Here is a 21340-nt window from a genome sequence, read left to right on the forward strand (position 1 = left end):
GAAAGTACAAGTAAACACAAGAAGTAAAGATAGAAATTACATTGTGCTAAAGTAGCCACCATGGCTCTTCAATAGTCAGGATGAATGTTCTCAGACAAGGAGGAAGGAGAAAGATTCAAAAGAAAGGAATAAAAAAGACCCGAGGTCTAACTCAACATGCATGGGGGACACACACACAGAGACCTAATGATGCTTCAAAATCAATTCCAAAAACCCTGGGTGAGTTCTGATGGCCCTAAGCTGCTTTGTAGGCCACTTCTGAAGCTAACCAATGGCTGAGACAGTACTTAGCATGTCTTTATTTGATGACTTGCATTGCTTTTTTTTCCCCATCTCAGCGCACCAACTCCCTCATGAGGTCACTGCAATCACTTTAGCTGGCCTCATCCTAATCTTTCAGACATTCTCTATGCTTTGCAAGACTTATTTTACCAGAATCCCAATCTAATCCACCCACAAATAACCCTCATAGCACAAAAGGAAAAAAAAAACAATTATCTCAGTGCCATGTTCACCTCCCCAAAAGACTATTTATTTTTGTTCCCATCAAAAGTATTACAGGAACAATTTACCTGTGGCACAAGCAATTCTCTTCTGACCTTCACCAACAACATTCTAACAGAGACTCATGAGTGTTTCTTTCTTTTATCATCCTTGCATGTTTGCTTTTTACCTTGAGAACTATTCCAAAAGGGCTCAAGGAGTACAGAAAATTTGTGTCTGGCTCTCAAGGGATTGGGGAGAAGCATGATAAAGAAAATGAGAGTGAGTGAGAAACAAATATGTATTTGCAAGTAATAAGTGCTTTTCAGTTCACAAACTTTTACATGAACATACTGTACCAGTTTGACACAAAATTTGCAACAAAAATACAGTTCCAAAACCCAAATGCAATGGCAGGCTCCTAAAGAATTCCAAGTTCTGTTTGTCATTATTTTATCTAAAAAGAATGGTGATAAGGGCTAAGAATGTGCTCCACTGCACTGTTGTGCTCATCCCTCCAGTAAAAGACACAGAACAGCAAGCTTGCTAAGGTTTCAAAAAGTGAGGGTGGTTTTTGTTTAAAATAGAAGGTCATTGTGTTTTCATCAGATGCAGTTGCAAAATATCTCATTTGCCAAACCAGCATCCCTAAAGTCAGGTTTTAAAAAAATAAAATTAGAGAGGTGTGTTATGACTGAATGAATTCAAGTACACAGGTACACACAAACATGTGCGCACATATACACACATATTCTATTTGCTTGGGTCATGCATACTACATGCTGTGTCTGGAGGGAACAATATAAAAAGATCTAGTTGCATTTATGATGACATCCATAATTATCAGATTCCCATTTGTCTAAGTTTCACCAATAAATATACAATTGAGCAATAAACTGTTTTTATAAGCATGGAAAACAGCAAGAATCACATATACATGAGCGCAGTAGGAAACTCTCATACTACATGCTTTGTCTGAAGGAAAAAAGCAGAGATGTATTCAGGAAAAGGTAGAACACAGGAGGAAAAAGCAGAGGTAAAGAATAAAGTTCCCACTAGAGAATGCTGAGTGCCTGAGAAATGACAAGGAGTAGTTCCTGACCAGTGCGGCGAGAGGGAAGCAATGAGCTGCTGCGGCTGAAGAGGAAAGCAGACACCAAATCACGTAAGAGCCAATGTTCAAGAGCGGGAACGATACGATAAGAGCCAGAGTGACAAATTCAAGTCAGTAGAGGATGAGCAGCTACAGGAGAGAGAACTAAATTTATTTTTAACTGAACTTAAAAACATAAAATTTGTACATGATAATGAGCACTATGTGGTGTTTCAACACATGGACACACTGTATCATATTTATATCTCTTGGCTCTTTGTGTTTTTAAGATCTCTTTTGTTGCCAAGCATGGCATCAGTGCCTTTCACCTCAATACTCAGGAGGCAGAGGCAGACAGATCACTGAGTCCTAGGGCAGGCTGGCCTCTAACAAATCACAGGCCAGCCAAGGCTACACGGTGAGACCCTGACTCCAAAAAGAATCCACTTTTGTCTCCAAGAGGATGATGGCTAAAAGAAGACAGGCTATGAGTTAATAGCCCAGATTCAGTGACAGGAGATGACTGCCTGAACTGAGAAGTAAAGCAGGACAGACAGACAAATGTCTGGCACAGAGAATGGTCAGGACTTGGTAACTGAATGGGCAATAAGGGATGAAGGAAGAGTCAAAGACAATGACCAACATTCTGATGCCTGGTAATGGGTGATCGAGCCAGGTATGCTGGTTCTGTGATGAAGACCCATCAGTTCAAAGTGACAGTGAGTCATCAAAATAAGGCTGTCTGCCAGATGGAGAAACATCACCACCAGATTCTACTAGCTAAAGAATAATGTGAGAAATGATTTCAAGGGTCACTGCATTAGAGACAGGCAGAAGAAAGACTGCAAAACAATTTCATCAAAGGTAGCCACAGAACCAAGAGGGTAGGGTAGCATGCGCACCAGCAGTGAGAACACTCCAAGGAGAGCAGTGGCAAAAACTGCCAAGAAATTCAGTTAGATGAGGCCTTGACCCAGGGCAGCTTTCAACAACCCTGGTGAAACACAGACTGCAGAGCCCAGTGGGAGCAGAAAGGGCAGCACTAAATGCTACGCGGACAGAACCAGAATCTACATGCAAGATGTCCAGAAGGGCTTAAGAAAAATGGAAACCACAAATGGCCTCTGAAGACCTGATAACAGGTAAAACAGAAAATACTTCCCAATTTCTTTGAAAACTCCCATCAACCATCCACCAAAAAAAGGTGTATGAAATTTTAATGAGGAAAAATTCTATTATTTGAACAAAAAAGTGACTAAAATATTAAGGAAAAATACTGACCATTCCAAAGTTTGGAAGCTTAATTTGACATAAACACCTCCAAAATGCCAAGCCCATGGGTCCCTAAAGGCCTAACCTAGGACCCAGAATTCATGTCCCCTTCTAACTTTTCTTTTCTTTTTTTTTTCCCTTCTAACTTTTCCATGGTGGTGGAAGTGATTTGGAGTCAGGGTCTCGCGACATAGTTCAGGTGTGCTGGCTAAGGCTGGGATACCCCCAAACTCCCAATCTTCCTGCTGTGTGCTATTGCTCCCAGTTTAGGAAGTGCTATGAAATCAAGCACAGGTTCTTGCTATGCTAGGCTGACACTTTACCCTCTGAGCTACAGATTCAACACCCCACTGTCATTAAGCAGGAAAGGTCTGAATAGAAGGCCACAAATGAAGCTAGAACAAAGAGAATAGATTGCCATTAGCACAGGAACATGGCACCATGAGGGGAATTAGTCACTCCAATGAACTTAGCACTGTACCAAATAAATATTAATCCCCACCACCAAGAACCTTCATTTCCAATCCCCTAATCGCCATGACTAATTCAAACTGGCATTTTGCTTTCTATAACATGGAGTCCAGCCAAAGCAAGCTGACAGGCATAAGAAGGAAACGTAGGCGCTGAAGAAAGGAAAATACACCAGTCACAAAAACTACAGGCTGCCATTCTGGGCAAGAAAGGCCCCTTGCTGTCACCCTGAACAGAAGGCAATGCTTCAAACAGGTGCTAGGAGAACAGACATTAAGAGAATTAGACAGGCACACTGCTGGGCTATATATTGCAAAATCCACACTAAGATGTTAATGTAACAAATAAAGAAAAAGAACTTCTCCAGGCCATGTGGAGTCAGGCTGGGCCTGGGCAGAGCCTGTTTTTATCCTGTGCTTCCAATAGTCAATTGTTGCCAAACACCTATATCCAGCCTCTGCGCTCCCCCAAGACTCCAGACCCATAGAAACATAGAACTCTCCTTCACCTCCTCTGAGCTGTCTCAAAGTTCTAGTCCTGGTATCCAACACTGAACTTACAGCACCAGATTTTTCCTCAGCACCACTTTTTGTGCAGTGCTTCCTCACTTAATATGACATTACCATCTTCCATCCAGTTCCCAAGACAGTAGCTGGATTCAGAATGGTGCCCAGTGTTTAAATTCCAGTCCATGTCATTTCCAACTGGGATCTTGGGGAAACTCAATAAAGTATATATACCTCAGGCTTTGTCATCTAAAATGGAGGTTACTCTGTTACCCCCAAAGACAGTTGTGAGCACTGAGTTAATATGCCCAAAATGTTATATACACAGAAAATGTCTTTGTACATGTGGCTGTCTGCTTTCTTACTTGCTCCCCATCCTTACCCCTTTACATGGCAGAAAGGGACCTAGATATTAGAATAAAAATCACAGGATACCAATACAAGTGAGGGTTGCTTTGAGGGAGCTTAGTAGAAAGGGTCCCATGAGTCACACCCTACCCCCAAGAATTCAAAGATTCACTGCTAATTTGATCAGTGTTTCTACCTATTGAAGATTTTGTCTTTACAGAAATTGAACATACTCTGCAGGAACCTGCAGTCCACACCTAAGAAAGCTTTGAGAGGAACCCCACCAAACCCTTCCCTAATGCAAACATGCCTCCCCAGTTTGTAGATTCTAGTGTTTAAAGGCACATATTGTTTTACCATGGGATCTCTAAAACACAGCCAAGTACTACATCTGGGGCTCAGCTGAAGAAACAACCTTCCATTCCAACGTGAGGGTACAACTGATCTGAAATGGCCTTAAAAAAGAACTTTTTTTTCCTTTTTTGAGTTAGGGTCTTGAGTTTAAAAGTTGACCTTGAACTCACTATTGTACACAAAAATGACCTTGAACTCCTCACATTTCTGCCAGGTATGTTATGCAAATAACAGACTTTCAAGGATACTTTCCGGATGAGGATATGGTGGAGTAGTAGAGTCCTCACCTGGCATGGGCAAAGCCATGGGGTCTCTCCCCAAGCACCAAATGCACATATACTGTGCGCTCTCTCTCTCTCTCTCTCTCTCTCTCTCTCTCTCTCTCTCTCTCTCTCTCTCTCACACACACACACACACACACACACACACGAGGGAAGGTTATAGCATCTAATGTTCGTGATGTGATCTAGCCTTCTTGTAAAATGGAACTCTAATGTTGAGCTAAATGCTTAATATGCAGACACTGAACTCTCCTAGACTCAAATTCAGATTCTGCCACATAGTAGGTATGAATGAAATCTTCGATTTGCTGCTTCACCTCTCTCAGTCATCCATCTATACTAATAGAGACAGCAGTGCCTAGAGCTTATGGTTCTAGGAAACATTACATATATCACATATGGTTTATTACTATCTTTTAGAGAGTTCTTTGCAAATAGAGCACTGCTTCAAGTTAAAGTTCTGTGCCATGTCTAACAGTGTCCTGTGCCCAAAAGGCATTCACTGCATGAACCTGAGGATCTTCTTCAGATTGTTTACTGTCTTTCAAACTAGCTCACTTCTCTGTGGGAGTGTCTTGCTCCACTCTTCTATTTTGAGTAGAGTTGCCTATGCAGAAATGGTCCGTCTTCCTGAGTTCCACAATTGAAATGTTATACAAACCACCACCTACTTCCTTTTGTCCTTCATGTTACATAATAAACCTAACTTTTGGATAGTTTCTCTCATGTACGTGTACACACTCTCACACACAACACACACACACACTTTTTCTTTAATAATATACTTTCTTTACAAAGGAACTTAGATATACTACACAAGACAACAGCTATGGACATAGGAAAAAACCAGAGCGCTTTACCCAAAGAAAAACACTGGAGAATTAGAAGCTGAAACTACCTAAGGTATTGTGTAATCAGAATAAACTGAGTATCATTATAACCTGTGAGACAATATTTTGTGTCTATTACATGCAAAAAGTTGCTTATAGTTACAGACCAATTGCTACCAAAATGGCACTGTCTGAGGCTCCGAGAGAATACAGAACGACTGCAGCCTTCCAAAAGCCTGCCACATAATTGGAGACACACAGCAAATGGAAAACAGTTAATTAGGCATTCAATGAGCAATAATAAAGAATAAGGCAAACATGAAACAAGCTGCTTTAGGAAATATGAAGCTCTCCTGAAGAAAGTGTTCCATGATTAAGTAGGTGAAGGGGTGGGGATGCCTTAGACATACTGAATATCAAGAGCCAACCTCTGGTTTATTCTAGAGACTGAAAGAAGATAAAAGTAGAAAAGATTTAAGAAAATAAACAAGCAAAAGAAAAAATGCAATGTTTGAATGATGAAGTAGTTTTATACCTTTCTCACAACAGAATAGAGAGTGATCAAAAAGCTATGCTCCTCATTAGAAAACAATGAAATACATGTGACAGGAAAGCAGAAGAATGGATGATTTGGGAGGAGGAAGACAATCAGTAAGTAAGGATGGGGAGGACAGGAAAGGGTCATGGGGGAGATACAAAGTATGTTATATATGTATGAAATGTTATAGTGATGCCAGGCGCAGTGACCCATGCCTGATATCTCAGCTGTCAGAAACCGGAGACAACAGAATCAGCCTCAGATACACAGGGAGTTTGACATCATTTTAGTGAGATCCTGTCTCACCCAACCAAAAGAAGAAAAAACATGTTAAAAAGAAGTCCATTACTTTGTATGCTAGCTATAAAATACTCAATACTTTAAAATGCCATATTTCTTTCAGGATTTTCTTTATAAGAGTTGTTTTTACTTTTAAGTATGTGTATGCATGTGTGTCTGTGTGTGGATATATGAACATACATGCAGGTACCATGGAAGCAAGAAGAAGGTATTGGACTCCCTGGAGCTGGAGTTGTGTGTTGCTTAATGTGGGTACTAGGATCTAAACACTGATCCTTTGCAAGAGCAGTAAATGTTCTTACCTTCTGAGTCCTATCTCCACCCTAAATGCCGTATTTCCACAGCACAAAATTTTGCCCACTTCTGTCACTGATGCAGGCCCACATCATAACTTACCCGAATAAGAGATGTCTGGCAATGAAGGGGTTTGGATCCTGGACCCTCTGAGGAGGATCCTTCCGGCTGGCCAATGGGCTGCCTAGCTTCATAAGAGGCTAAAAAACAAGAGAGAATGCTAGCCAGGTAAACAAAAATTCTACTCCAAAATTATGATTTCACACTCAAACTGATGTAGCATGTGGTTTTCAAGGAAAGGGTAATAAAGGAATTGCAGTGTATAATCTGAGAGCTGCCTGAGACTCACAAATCCTGATCCTCTTGCCTCTATAATTTCACCAAATAATCTAAAGCCATCTCACCAATATCATGATAATACTAAACTCACACCAGGTTAAGATTAGGCATAAAATGAGAGAGCAAAAGAGTGAACTCCTCAATAACATTCAGAAAGAGCGAATCAATAGCTAGAAACATGCCACATTACAAATATTCATGTTTTACTCCTGCTTCTTGTGGTAACTTGGACCATGCTCTGAAGTAGTGGGGCTCACTTTTGTGTTCATTCATGGTTTTGAAGGATGTGACTTTGGCCTAAAATGAACACTGGCTGTAGGTCAGAATTAAACAAAGGCCTGATGTGAATGATCAGCAGCCCCAGCCATATGACTCCATCTAGGAAATGGGGGTACTTTGCCAGGATGGCTGGTGGACTCTTTTGACTTCCTAAATCTTTTCTTCCAGTGGGATCAAAACTGAAGCATGCCATGCATTATTCTCACTGAAACTTCTATCACTTAAAAAGCAATGAATTCAGATAGCAGTTTCTCCTTACCAATTTCATTCTATACTCAAACCAATTTACATTCATTTGGGGAGAGAAAAGTAAAAGGATATAATAGCATTGGATTTAAAAAAAAAAGAATTAGGAAAGGTAAACCTCAACTGGGCATCAAGTATAAAACTCAGGAATCCAGAAAAGGTTTTCCCCGGGGTGAATGTGCACATTTCATCCCTCCCAATTAAGTACAGGAACTACACTACACATTTTGGATGGATTGAGGAGTACACTGCCTATTTAAGGTTGGCCTGATGCTTATATATATCATCTACACGTATTAAAAAGTATTATTTTATTTTAAGTGTTTGGATGTTTTACCTGCATGCTTGTCTCTATAACATGTGTGTGTGCATGGTTCCCATGGAGGCCAGGAAAGGAAATTGGGTCCCCAAGAGCTGGAGTTATGGACAGTTGTAAGTGCTGGGAACTGAACCCAGGTCTGCTGGAAGAGCAGTCAGTTCTCTTTACCAAACACAAAGGGTATCATTTTAAATGAAGACCTTTCCCTGCAGTCCATATTTATGAGTTCTTTCCATAGAAAAAGGGAAAGAGTTTCCTCAGATTTTTATTTTGCATTGAAGATTTTTTTAAAAAAATTAAATTTTCTGAGGGCTGGAGAGGTGACTTAGTGGTTAAGAATACTGTTTCCTTTTTTAAATGACCCAGGTTCAATTCCCAGCACCCACATAGTGGTTCACACCCACCTAGAAGTCCCAGGAGATCCAATGCTCTCTTCTGGCCTCCACCAGCACTACATATACTTGGTGTACAGGCATAAGTGCAGGCAAAACATTTACGCACAAAAAATTACAACTAAAAGCTAAAACTTTTGAGCAAAAAGTAAGTCTTCTAATTCTTTTAAAAAGTATAAATGTCAAATCTAGTTATGATTTATATTTGCTTCCCTATTTAAATGTATTCAATTCATTATATAACCCCAAAGAAAATTAATATGAACTCAACATTATTGTTTATTATAAAAATAAATTGTTATCTTCTTTATTATACAGAATGCAAAAGCAGGTATATAAAAATGCGTAAATGTATTACATGATTATTATTCTATTAATCAATAAGCAAAACATTTATAAATCATTTTTCTACCTTTATACAACCTTTAAAATAAGTTTCTAAGCTACAAAAGTGAATGTTATTTTTTATTCCTTTTATTTCCAGAACATATAATAATGACCTTACCAGTATGGTAGTAAGACAATTAAATATAACCAGCTCCAACAGAAAGGAGAAATCATTACCCAAAATGAAACTATTTTTCATCTCTGTGGGCTGACACTTTGAGGTTTAAAATATATAAATATAAAAAGTGCTTCTTTCTGTAACTTACTTAGAAATAAAATTGGGCGGAGAACAGAGGTGGCTGTTATGGTGCCATATTTAGCATAGTTTGATCTTTTTAAAATAAAGAAGGTACAGCAATAGCATGTCAAGAACACCAAACTAGTTAGATATTGTGATACACACCTGTAAGCTTAGCAGGCAGGAGGCCAGACTGGTGCTCTTAAAAAGAACAAAAGAAAGAAAGAGACATAGAGAAAGGGAAGGGGGGAGTGAGGGAGGAAGGATGGAAGGAAACAAGCATTCAGGCTCACATCTATTTTGTATTTCTTCCTAGCAATTAGAAAACAAAATTATAATACATTAAAATATGTAAATGATTGCCTAGCAACACATTTAGTGTATTTTCGAACCTGCTAGGAGTAGATACAAATGTAAATACTACAAAAGAAAAATTCATAGAGAGCACATGATCCAAGCCTTCAAAAATAATTTTTGAAATTGTAGGCAGGCATTGTCCTCTGACATGCTTTTTTCAAAAAATCATTCCATGTTGATGGAACCACATTAAGCTCTTCATACCAACTGAACATTACCAAACAGTTTTAAGCACAGTAAGCTTGCATGGCTAGGATCCTATTGCTCAGGAGTGCTAATGAAATCATGGATCCATGCTTCCCATAAAAGAGAGGGTGTGTCTACTACTACTCAGTCTAAACTCAGGAAAAGGGTACATATTACTTACTGCTTCAACTCTCTTCCCAAATGAAACCCAAAACACACAACTCAAAAGCAAACCAAATAACCCCTCAATTCCTTTACAAGAGGTTTTATATGGAAGTAGACACATCATCTTTCTCTAAAGAAATGACTATTTTTTTAAAACCCTCAAGATTTCCACCCCTTTGAAGTTCAGTATCAAAGCGGAACTGTGGGTGTTTTCACACGCCTACCCAAAGATTCCACTCCTAAGTGTCAGAGAAATGGCAGCCTAAGTCGCAAAAATACTCAAGAACAAATATTTATGGTATCCTTATTCATAACAGTCAAACACTACAAAACACCCAAATGTTTATCAACAAGAGAAGGACCATTAATCTGTGGTTATTCATGCAATGAAAACTACTGAATGACAAAGTGAAAGGAACTACAAACACATCCTATGGATTTTGACTGTTATATTGAGGGAAAGACAGCAGACACAAGTAGAATCATTCTGCCTATTTCCTCTTGCATGAAGTTCTAGAAGGAATAAAACTGACTGACAATGATAAAAACCATTACAGTGCTGCATTTCAAGGCAGGAAGGAACTTGGAAGGGGCACCTACAGTGCAATGGTAATGCTTTTTAATCTCAGTTATAACTAAATGAGTATATCCACTTGTAAAAATTCAAATTAATTACTTAAAATATGTTCATTTTATCATACATAGATTTTTGCCACTTTAAAGCAAGTATAAAGAGGAATAAGGAATAGTGGAGCCTAGGTATCCACTCCTCAGAGTCCAGAAAAGAGGGAAGTAGATAGTCTCTTCAGCGCTGCAGGGATGGGAGCTCACTTAGGACAGGATGAGAGAAGGGGGCAGGAAACAGAGGACACAAACAAGGACTATCAAATGAAGAACTTAATGATATGCTGACTTAATAGACCACAAATAGATTTACCTATGAACTGAACATTAATTTTTAAGCCCAAATTAGATTTGAAATAGGAGAAACTATTCCCCTTCTTTGAAAAAGGCAAATCACACGATGGAAACTGCAAGAGGAGAATGGAGATGTCTTAACCCTGTGTAGCTTCAGACACCAATGAGACAGCTGATTTTCAGAATGATTTTCTTACTAGCCATTAGGAACACCATCTTGTATTGCATAGGATGCAACTTTTAACTGAGCTTATACTCATATTCTCACTGAATACTTCTAACACCCTTATCATTGTTTGAAAATAAAAAAATATGGTTCATAGAAGCTCAATAGCTTGCCTAAAGTCACGCTGAACCCAACCTTCTGGTTCTAACGCAAAGCTCTCTCCATCACGTCCTACCTGCTTCTCTCGGCAAAAGGACAGCCCTTTGTAGCTCAGCCTAGCATAGCTTTGTATTTCTGTGACCCTCTACAAGTCACTGTCTTTTTTCAATGCAGCAAAATCCTGTAGAAACTGGGTCATTTCTACCACATCCCACAAAATGGGCAGGGGGCTATAGGACATTCTATTCTAGAATACATTCAGTCGATCATATATGAAACTAGAAGTGTGAAGCACAGAAGGACACAGTGCTGCAGTGAATTTATGGGACTTCACACATTGCAGCCTGGGCAGCCAACTGCAAGTCATCCTGAGAACCACCTCATATATTTTACCCCTGAAATGACCAGAAGAGCATAAATATGAGCAAGCAGACAGCCCCATAACTGTGCATACTGCATGATTCTCAACAGAACGCTACCCTGAGCATTTCCCTTATCTTTACCCTAAAACATAAAAGCTCAATATTTTCATTTATCTCCCTGGCCTTTAAATATTGAATCAACTCTCTTGCTTTTGCATAATTTTTAAAGAATTTTCATAAAAACAATTATTGAGTAAATATGTTTAGTGTTCTTGCAGAAGGGAATAACAATTCTCAAAAATGCAAGCCCTTAGCATCCTACATTCCTTTAATGGATTTTGTATATGAAATATTAAATCATCTAAATAGTTGTTTACAAGTCTAAAGACGAACCAGTTTCCAGGCAAAGAAACAAAGCATTGCTGAGATATGCTTAATTTCATTTTTTAAAAAAAAAAAAACTTTACTTGAGAATATAAAAAGAAATTGAGCAATGTTTCCAAAGACAAGAGTAATTAAATCAGGAAATTAAGCAGCTGGTGGCATTGCCGTCTGCTAGATTAAGAAGACTCTAAGACATTGCCTGTGACAGCTGGCCCCCTGGTCGCCTCTTACCTGGATGCATCTGTTCTGTGTCGCTCCGCAGTTTGCTGTAGCCATGGCTCAAGGACACCCTCTGGTAATGAGGCGGGGAAGAAGGAGGGGAGGCGAGGGGTGACATCGTGGGAGACTGTGTTTCCTGCTACAAAGAACCAGAGCACAGTTCAGAGGCAACCACTGGAGAAGCCTGGCATTCTGAGCTGCAGTTTAAGAAGCAAAATGTGACTCTATGACTGGTGACTTGGCTTGTTTAACAAATGGGGAGAAACGTTTCCTCAAAACTGCAGCAAAGCAAAAGAGGAGCATTGACGATTCAAATCACTATTACTGTACTAACAAATTACTAATACCAGCCTAAAATGTTTTCTGTTAGGTCAATAGTATTTTCCTTTGGAAAATGAAAGACACTGATCACAAAAGAGAACATTTATATCCCTCAATTGTGAACCAATTCCATTTTCATTCAATTAATGAATTAATGAGTCTTCCTTTTTAAGACTCCTATTTACTGAATTTATATAAATCCAGAATATGCAATAAAATTTACATTTTCAGTGTTTAATGGTGGGTATTCTTGGAGCTTACTACACAAAATTATATGTTGGGGAGTGGTTTGTTTCATATAGAGAGACTCCAAAATATAGCCACCCATCTAGTATACCCCATAATACTGAGATGAAGCCCTCATAAGTACAATTGGAATCCTAACTCAACCATGAACCTGATATAGGACTCTACGCCAGATAACAACCTGAGCCTGCTGCTGGCTTTCCTCCTTTTTTCCCACTACCAGTAGAATATAAGTATGGGGTACAAAGAACAGGGAAATGGTGCTTTTTATAACACAGAGACTATATTGGCCTCTTTAATTTAAAAACAAATATGCAATCTGAGATAAGAGATTACACCTGAAAACTTCCCAGGAAATCTGCCACTGTGGGACAGGAATGCTCTAAATGCTGGTATAGACACATACCAAAATATACTAAGTACAAATTCCTATGTCTCTCTAACATACCACTTAAATGATTAAAGTAACATTACGTGGAGTTGTTTAACAGAATGAGCTATGCCTTTTTTAACTATAAATGTAAAATTCAGGCCAGGTATAAAGAGGAACACCTGTAATCCCCAGCATTCAGAAGGCAGGAAAACCAAGTAAGCCTGATGCAAGCCTGGGCTATATAGAGAAACCTTGTGTAAAAAAAATAACAAAAACAAAAAATAAACCTGAAACCTTGATTATCCAAGACCATCAAAGTAAGCCATATGTTATTTTTTACTATAACCCTTTAATATTTATTGCATTTTAAAAACATCTTGATTTAATTCTTCCTAAAATATAGCATGTTCCTTTACCTTACAGAAGGCAGTACTGAATATCACCTGACTTCTCTGCACGGCTCTTTATCAGCAGCATGAGTTGTAGCATGATGTCCTTGGGGTTTACTAATGTGAAAACCGATTAGAAAAGCTCATCCTCCATACTCGGCTTTCAAGCCTGCTAAGTGGCTAAAAGCATTTACTGAGATGCCATTCCACATATGTTTCCCAAGAAAGGATTCCCTGGTAATAAGAGCTTGGTAAAGACAGTTCTCCAGGCCTCTTTCCAATAGAACCTGCCTGTCGATGTGCCCTCTTAATTTCCAAGGCTGATGACTTAGTCTTTCCCCTACGAATGGAACATGAGGGCGGGCATACTTCCCAAACATGTTTAATCAGAGAATCATTTGGGGCTTCTTTTTGGAGGGGAACACTTGCTAACTCTTAGAAACTACATTTCTTCTCTTTGATTTTTAGCGTTGTTCTTTGTTTCCACGTTGTTCTAGAAGTTACATGTTAATGAACTTATTTAAAAACCATTGACCTAGAGAAATCAAATAAGTGTATTAAATCAACAGCACTGTTTGAGGCACAATTCTATACTAAGGTAAATTCTAAAGGGCCAGTGGGTGGCTAGCAGTAATTCCTATGTGTCAGCTTCTTCTTGCTACAAGAAAACTTTCCTGGCTCACTTCCAAATCTGTAATTGTGTTCCAGATGGCAAGATTTGCTGGAAGTTTGGCAAGAGACCAGAGGCTGTGATTCACGAGGCGTCATGGTCAGAATCGAATGAGCATGCCGACCCCCACTCTCACCTGTTTATCCTCATCGTCCATTCTTTTGAGGGAATTCTTTTCGGTGGTTAAGTATGGAACCTGAATTTTCTTTCCGTGCAGCTCAGCTGCGTTCCCAAACCGTATCTCAGCATCACTCTTTGACATCACAAAGCGAGGCAGAGGCAGTTCTTTAGGAGTAGAAGCAGAAAGGCTTAAGTGAGGCTTTATCTTAAAACTACAAAAAGGGGGACTCAATGGCCAAAAAGAAATCAGTTTTGAGGGAAATTTTCAGAACACTAAATAAAGTTTAAATTTGAGTTGAGGCACAATGGAGACTCCTAGAATAACGTCATGAGAAAAAAATGCAATGCTTAACCAAGCTATTCCTCCTTAGCATTTTCCACTCTGCTGAATCATCACAGGATAAATTCGGGTTGGGGACTAGCTCCCACTTGATCCTGCAGAAAAAGGATGTGAATTTTATCAAAACAAGAGGCAACAATCGCCAGCAAAGCTTACAAATGCTTAAATACACCAGATGCAGTGTTAGAGGCCTGCAAATACCAACCCATCTATCTTCCTGGCAATTCTATAAGATAAACTAGCATTAGCAATTCCCTTTACAGCTGTGGAAGCTGGTGTGAAGAAGCTACATAAAGTCCCCCTGGAGCACACAACTAATCTCTGGACAAGAAACAGTTTGAACCCAAGCAAGCTGGTTCTTACCAGTGCCCTATATTAATGTCTATCCCTACCTTCTTGGGGCAACTTCCTAGGTTGAATGTTTCCCACTCAATATCATTCTTTTATGAGTTTTCACACTCATTCTCTTGTTGCCCGTTGATAACATAATGAAGAAAGTGTTATGAAGTCAGATCAATTGCTCTAACATTTAGCCAGATTCTAAATACAAAACCATTGGCCACTCGCGGTGCGACAAAGAGCTGTCTGGTATATTTACTTATCTTTTAAACTCTGACATAACTATTCTGAAAATGAAAATGGTGCTTTGGCATGCTTCTAATTCTCAACACAGCAAGTCACACATAAGCACATGACACAAAGACCACATAAGGATAATATTGTGGATTAGGCATAATGATTTGCATCTGTAGCCATTGTTCTGGATAATTCCCAGTGTGCATTTGCACTTCTGTCATCCGTCCACTCCAAAAACACAGCTGTGCTTCCAATGGTGGATGCTGTGCTAGAGCCAGGAAACATCTTAGCAACAGCAAGTATGCTACTCCCCAGGCAAAGAAGGCCCCTGGTTCTCTAATATCCACATGTTTATTTTTAGTTGCTATGTTCACATTTGATTCAAAGAATGGGCAATTATGACAAGTCCCCGTGGGATCAATCAGCTAAGGGCCCAAGACACAAAGAGATAAATCAATCTGGAAACTTAAATCGAGACTCCTCTCTAAAGAAAGATGGTCACCATTTTTAATACTTTAATGTTTCCCAGCCATGGGCAGTTTTCCAGCACTGAAGGCGGAAATGGATTTCAAAAGGAAAAGGTAAAAGTCCCGAGTGTCAGTGAGTCACACAGAAGCCAGTCCTGTGGTGCTGCTCACAGAATTATCTCTTTCAGCTGTGCCTCATAAATGGATCTAGAAATATAGGACAAGAGCATACAAAATACTTTCTCTACTCTGGCCTGACCATGAGACCATTCGAGTGCTTCTTCAAGACAAACATCGAGATGCATGGGATTTATAAGCTCCCTGGCCAGTGCTTTACTGGCATTTGGTCCAGAGAACAAGGGAATCCAAGTGTAACATTACAAATGCTAGCAGCTGTACCAGGAGTGCCAGACACCCTTAAGGATACTGTCACTTCACACATTCTTCCATTGGGTTATGGCATTTCTCCAGCATCATTTGCCTAGGAAACAAGCTTACGCCTTCAGATGGACACCAAACTGTGAAAGACAAAATACAGCTGCATTCTTCTATACTTTCTTCAGCCCTGTGATTTTTAATCAACTTTCACTTAGCAAAATTGTAGCCACGTACCTTACCATGACACTATCATCTCCCTAAAGCAGCTTCGACTATTAAAAAGGTAAACCCTGTAAATCCTTGGTCTGAATATTCTTCTTTGTTATATGTACACTGAATTCAATGGTGAAATTATATTAGAAAAGTAATAAAGCACCTACAATACAGTGATATATGCCGAGTATACTAGCTGGTTTTGTGTGTCAGCTTGACACAAGCTAGAGTCATCAGAGGAAGGAGCCTCAGCTGAGGAAATGCCTCCTTGAGTTCCAGCTGTAGGGCATTTTCTCATTTAGTAATCAATGAGGGAGGGCCCAGCCCATGGCGGGTGGCGCCATCCCTGGGCTGGTGGTCCTGGATTCTAGAAGAAGGTGGGCTGAGCAAGCTATAGAAGCAAGCAGCACTCCTCCATGGCCTCTGCATCAGCTCCTGCCTCCAGGATCCTGCCCTGCTTGAGTTCCTGTTCTGACCTCCTCCGTTGACTAGGATTTGGAAGTGGAAGCCAAATAAACCCTTTCCTCTCCAACTTGCTTTTTGGTTCTTTTGTCACAGCAACAGAAACCCTAAGACAGTGATTTCTGTTAGGTCTCAAACCCAGGACAAATGGCTGAGGTGCATATTCAACATATCAGAATGCATGATGGCTGCCACATTCTCCCTGCACCCCTCAGCTCCCACCTATTACAGGATATGAAAGGCATAACCCACCCCCTACCCTAAACTTCCCCATCTTGGGGGGGGGAGCAAGTGAGCTACCCTTCCCTAACAATCACAGAAGGTCCTTTTGTAGTATTTGCTTAGAATCTTGTCTCCAAACTTAATTAACACACGACAAACAAAGAGCAGAAAGTGTTCTTTACTGCTGAGTTATCTCTCCAGGCCCCTAGAAATGCTTTTTAAGTGCTAACGCTGGGGAGATTGCTCAGCAGCCAGTGGATAAGGGCACTTTCTCTGCAGACATGAGGACCTGCACAAAAAGGTAAAGAACAACTCCAGAGTCCTAATGAATCACACAGAAGCCAGTCCTGTGATTCTCTCAGCAGAAAGCTGTCTTTCAGCTCAGTCTGCGAGATCAACCTAAAACATAGGACAAGAATATACAAAATATTTTCTACCTTGGTCCAACCATGAAAAAATAACTCTACTTCAAGGATTTCTTCAAGAAAAACACCAAGAGATTCTTGGGATTTATAAGGTCCCTGGCCAGTGCTTTACTAACATTTGGACCAGAGAACAAAGGAATACAAGTGTAACATTACAAATGCTAGCAGCTGTACCAGGACTGCCAGACACCCTTAAGGATACTGTCACTTCACACATTCCCCTACCTTGTTTATGAGCACATCTACAGAATCATTTCAAATCCCCAGAACCTATGTAAAATCCTGGGCATGGCTATGCATGCCTGTAACTCTGGCACTATGGAAGGAGACAGGGACATTCCAATAAGATGCTTACCAGCCTGTCTAGCTGAAAGAGCAAGCATTTTCCAGTTCAATGAGAGACCCTGTCTCAAATCAATAGAGTGGACAGTAATAGAAAATGACAGATGATATGGACCTACATGTGTGCACACACAGACACTTACATATATGCAACATGCATACACAGAGCGAGAGAGAAAGCACAAAAAAGAAAAAAATCAAAGTGAAATAAGTTGGTCATAGGAAACAAATAGCGATGATTCCACTTACATCAAGAGTAGTAAAATGCATACAAGCATAAAAATAAAGAGTGATTGCCAGAGATAAGGAGTGAAGGGGAAATGTGTAGTTGTTTAATCAGACTTTCAATTTTACAAGGTAAGGTGGGAAATTTCTAGAAAATGCATGTATAACAAAATGAATAGACCTAACACTCCTGAATTTAACACATAAAATGGTTAAGATGGGAAACTATACACTATATGAAGTTTATAACAAGAAGTTTGACTTTTAGATGAAATTTTAAAAAGTTAAATTAAGCCAGGTGATGGTGGTGGCACACACCTTTAATCCTAACACTCGGAAGGCAGAGCAGGTGGATCTCTGTGAGTTCAAGGCTAGCCTGGTCTACAGAGCTATAGATAAAGTTCCAGGATAGCCAGAGCTACAGAAAAACCCCGTCTAAAAAAAAAGCCACATTAATTTTAATTATTTTAACCCCCATATGACATATGAAAATTGTTGAGATAGCATAGCAGGGGCATAAGTACCCTGCCTACTGTGCTCATATTTGATTCCCAACACAGTCAAAATATAAACATATCTCAATGAAATAGTTTACATTTGTTTTTAGTGAAAACCCCTCAAACTCACATGGATATTTTACTCCTACTGCACACCTCAATGCTTACCATATCTCAAGTGTTCAGCAGACACACATGGCTATTGGTTACCATATTGTAATAGATAAGCCACAAGGAAATATGGGTCATTGTGTTCAGAAATCTGATCTTACTAAGAACGCTTATAATGGTATACGGCAACAAGTGAGTCTTCCTCAAATAATCAAAGGATATGTTGTATGTAGGTATGCTTTATACACATCATTTGAAGAGTTTTGACTTGTGTGTGTGTGTGTGTGTGTGTGTGCCACAGCCAGGGTGGGAAGGGAGAACCAATACATAAATTAAAATATCAAATTTTCTTTCATGTTCTTTCCCAGTCCCCTTCCTCCTTTTTCACACTATCGATGTGTAGTTTCCTGTCCTGGCAAGATCCAGAGCTTTTGCTAGATAAAAGAATCAAAGATGGACCAGCAAGATGACTCAGTGTATAAGGATGCTTGTCATCAAGCCTGACAACTTGAGCTTAATCCATGGGACGCATGTGGTAGAAGAACCAACTCCCAAAAGTTGTCCTCTGACCTATGCACAAATACTGTGGCGTGTATGCACAATCACCTGTACAAACACACACACATGCATTCAATGTAATTTTAATATTTTTTAAAAATCAAAGATTCTGTCAAAGAATCATGTAATAAGCATAAATGAATGAATAAATGTGAAAAACACTGCTCATAATGTTGAACACAATCTTGGGAAGGGAGCAAGCAGCAAAAGAGATGAGGACCATATGTATGTGTAAAGAGGTAAAATGCCTAGAAAACAGAACTGGTCAGCTATACAGTAGGGAAGCGCTGTGCACTGGGGAATTTGTCCAAAGCAGCTCTAGCTCCCCCATAGGAAGGCTGAGAAGGAGAGAAGGTATGAAGGAAATTGCTAAAAGAGCCACTGAATTTTAAAAAGGAAAATAATTGAGATGAGTATTAGGTAGAAAGGCTGAATTGACCTCAGCTTAATGGGAAATCTCAAAACAATATTTAGTATTCAAATGTCCTCTGCTCAGGGAAGGAATTACACACACACACACACACACACACACACACACACACCAGGATCACTTGGCCACATCCATACTTTCTGGGATCTTCACTTCACCCCTGACCATCCTTTCCCACCCACCTTAAGGAGTTCTCTTTTCTACAAAGCACCAAACTGGTTGTCCCACTCAAAAAATTTATCTTCTAGCTTTCAAAGATAAAGAAGGTTCACCAAATAAGCAGAGAACAGAGACTACCCCTCCCCCAACCCTCTCAGTTTGACCAGAGAATCTCTGCTTCTGTTTTTCTTGGATAAGATAGTTCTGTGTGAAGAGGGGCAAAGCCACTGAAACAAGAGTCACTGCTTCAAAACCTTTCCACCTCCCTCAGGATCTAGGGAGGCGGCAGGACCCTCACCATGCCGAAAAAGGCTTGCCTCTCACCTTCAAGCAGCTTTCTCAATGTCAGCATTTTTTTTTTTTTTGCCTATTAGATTGAACAGTTTTTTATTGCGGAGGAAGGGGCCCTGTTCCATACAGTGCAGGACATTTAGTACCATCTCATTCTACCTACACTAGATGCCTGTAACATCCTCTCTACAGTTATGACAACCAAAAATGTTGGCAGACATGGGTTGAGAATGGCCATTTTCCAGCAAGGAACCATGGGTGAAATAATTTGCCTAAGGATCTCTGTAGTGGTAGGTTTGAAATTATAGCATGGCTCACACATTTCGAAATTTCACAGAACAGAAAAAAAAAACTACCATCTCACCACAGACAAGCATAAAGTTGCAAAATTTTTACTTTTCCAAGAATTGTGAGCCTGGCATCATTTGGGAATCTGAAGCAGCTGGATAGCCATGAGTTCAAGGCCAGTTTGGGTTACAACGTAAGAACCAGCCTCAAAATACAACAACAAAGAGTTTTATCCAAAACCATAATTCATTATGTTTGCTAAAAGAACATCTAACAATAGTGGAAAAACTCTCAGAATTAAACACATTCATGCTATAAAAAACTCATCTTTCTTCCTAGTTCTCTCTCCTTTCATTACAAATAGTGCCAGACTACCAACAGAGCATGAGCTATTTTGGAGAAACACAATCCTGAGGACAGTAGGAATCACACCAGTGCACTACTGGGGCTCAGATCCCAAGGGGGCTGTAGAAAAGAAAACAAGGGGTTGTTACCTGGAAAAGAGCGGGAAACCCCACAACTGTATTTCCCCTATCCTAACTCCTAACTGAAGTGAAAGCCTTTATTTCCATTAAGCATGAAAACTCCTATGCCATCATTCACAGTACTTGCAACTTTCCAAACTTTTTTATGTCATTACAGCTCTAAACAGCTTGGGTGTATTTATTATACATGCTCATTACTACTCTGCAGGTATGGTAGCTGTTTCAACCACTGTGGTATCTTTTATGGGATCGTTTAATAAAGAATTACATATATAGTTATGGACATGCTAATATAATTGGTTTCCTTTATAATCCTATGTCTTTGTACACATGTGAAGCATTGTTCTGGGCTGGGGTAGAGCTCTGTAGAAAAGCATATGCTTACTATGCCCAAGGCCCTGAATTTGACTTTGAGGACCCTAAAAGAAAAATAAATAAGCCCAAGAAGGATTCAATTTGCCAAAATGGTTTGTGGCACTAACAAAAAGGCTAAGAACCCAACCCTGCATCCTATCTAACTCTCTCTTTGTCTCAAACATGCACAAGTTCAGTCCCCAGAAAGGAAAGATAACAGGAATTCTCTCTGTTCCATAAGTTGTTTTCCCACCCACCAAGTAACTCCAGTTGCAACCAGGGTGAGGATACCACAACACTTAGTACCAACATTAGGGAGGCATTAACGGGTAGGGTCATGTAAATGCATACTTAGCACTTAAACAATACTAACATTAAGTGTTCTCTTAAATGATGTGTCCTATGTACCAATACAGTAAAACATGTATTTGTACTGTAAGCAAATCTCTTAGAAATGTTTCACATGACTTTCATGAGAAGTTCTTCTCAACCTTGGTTCCATGTAAGAATCA

General features: G+C 39.7%; 1 protein-coding gene across 1 annotated transcript in view; it reads right to left on the reverse strand.

Moving 5' to 3' along the window:
• LOC121439439 (ralBP1-associated Eps domain-containing protein 2-like) overlaps positions 1-21340 on the reverse strand; it is a 208265-nt gene that overhangs the window by 82552 nt on the left and 104373 nt on the right. The window contains exons 3-5 of the mRNA XM_041639940.1: positions 14022-14170; positions 11899-12025; positions 6873-6970 (exon numbers count right to left, since the gene is read on the reverse strand). Of these exons, the coding sequence (XP_041495874.1) occupies positions 6873-6970; positions 11899-12025; positions 14022-14170 (374 nt within the window). The remainder of the gene's footprint in view (positions 1-6872; positions 6971-11898; positions 12026-14021; positions 14171-21340) is intronic.

The sequence above is a fragment of the Microtus oregoni genome, unplaced genomic scaffold, assembly GCF_018167655.1.
Source record: "Microtus oregoni isolate MIOR12 unplaced genomic scaffold, Mior012 000061F_ref0000440, whole genome shotgun sequence".
NCBI lineage: Eukaryota > Metazoa > Chordata > Mammalia > Rodentia > Cricetidae > Microtus > Microtus oregoni.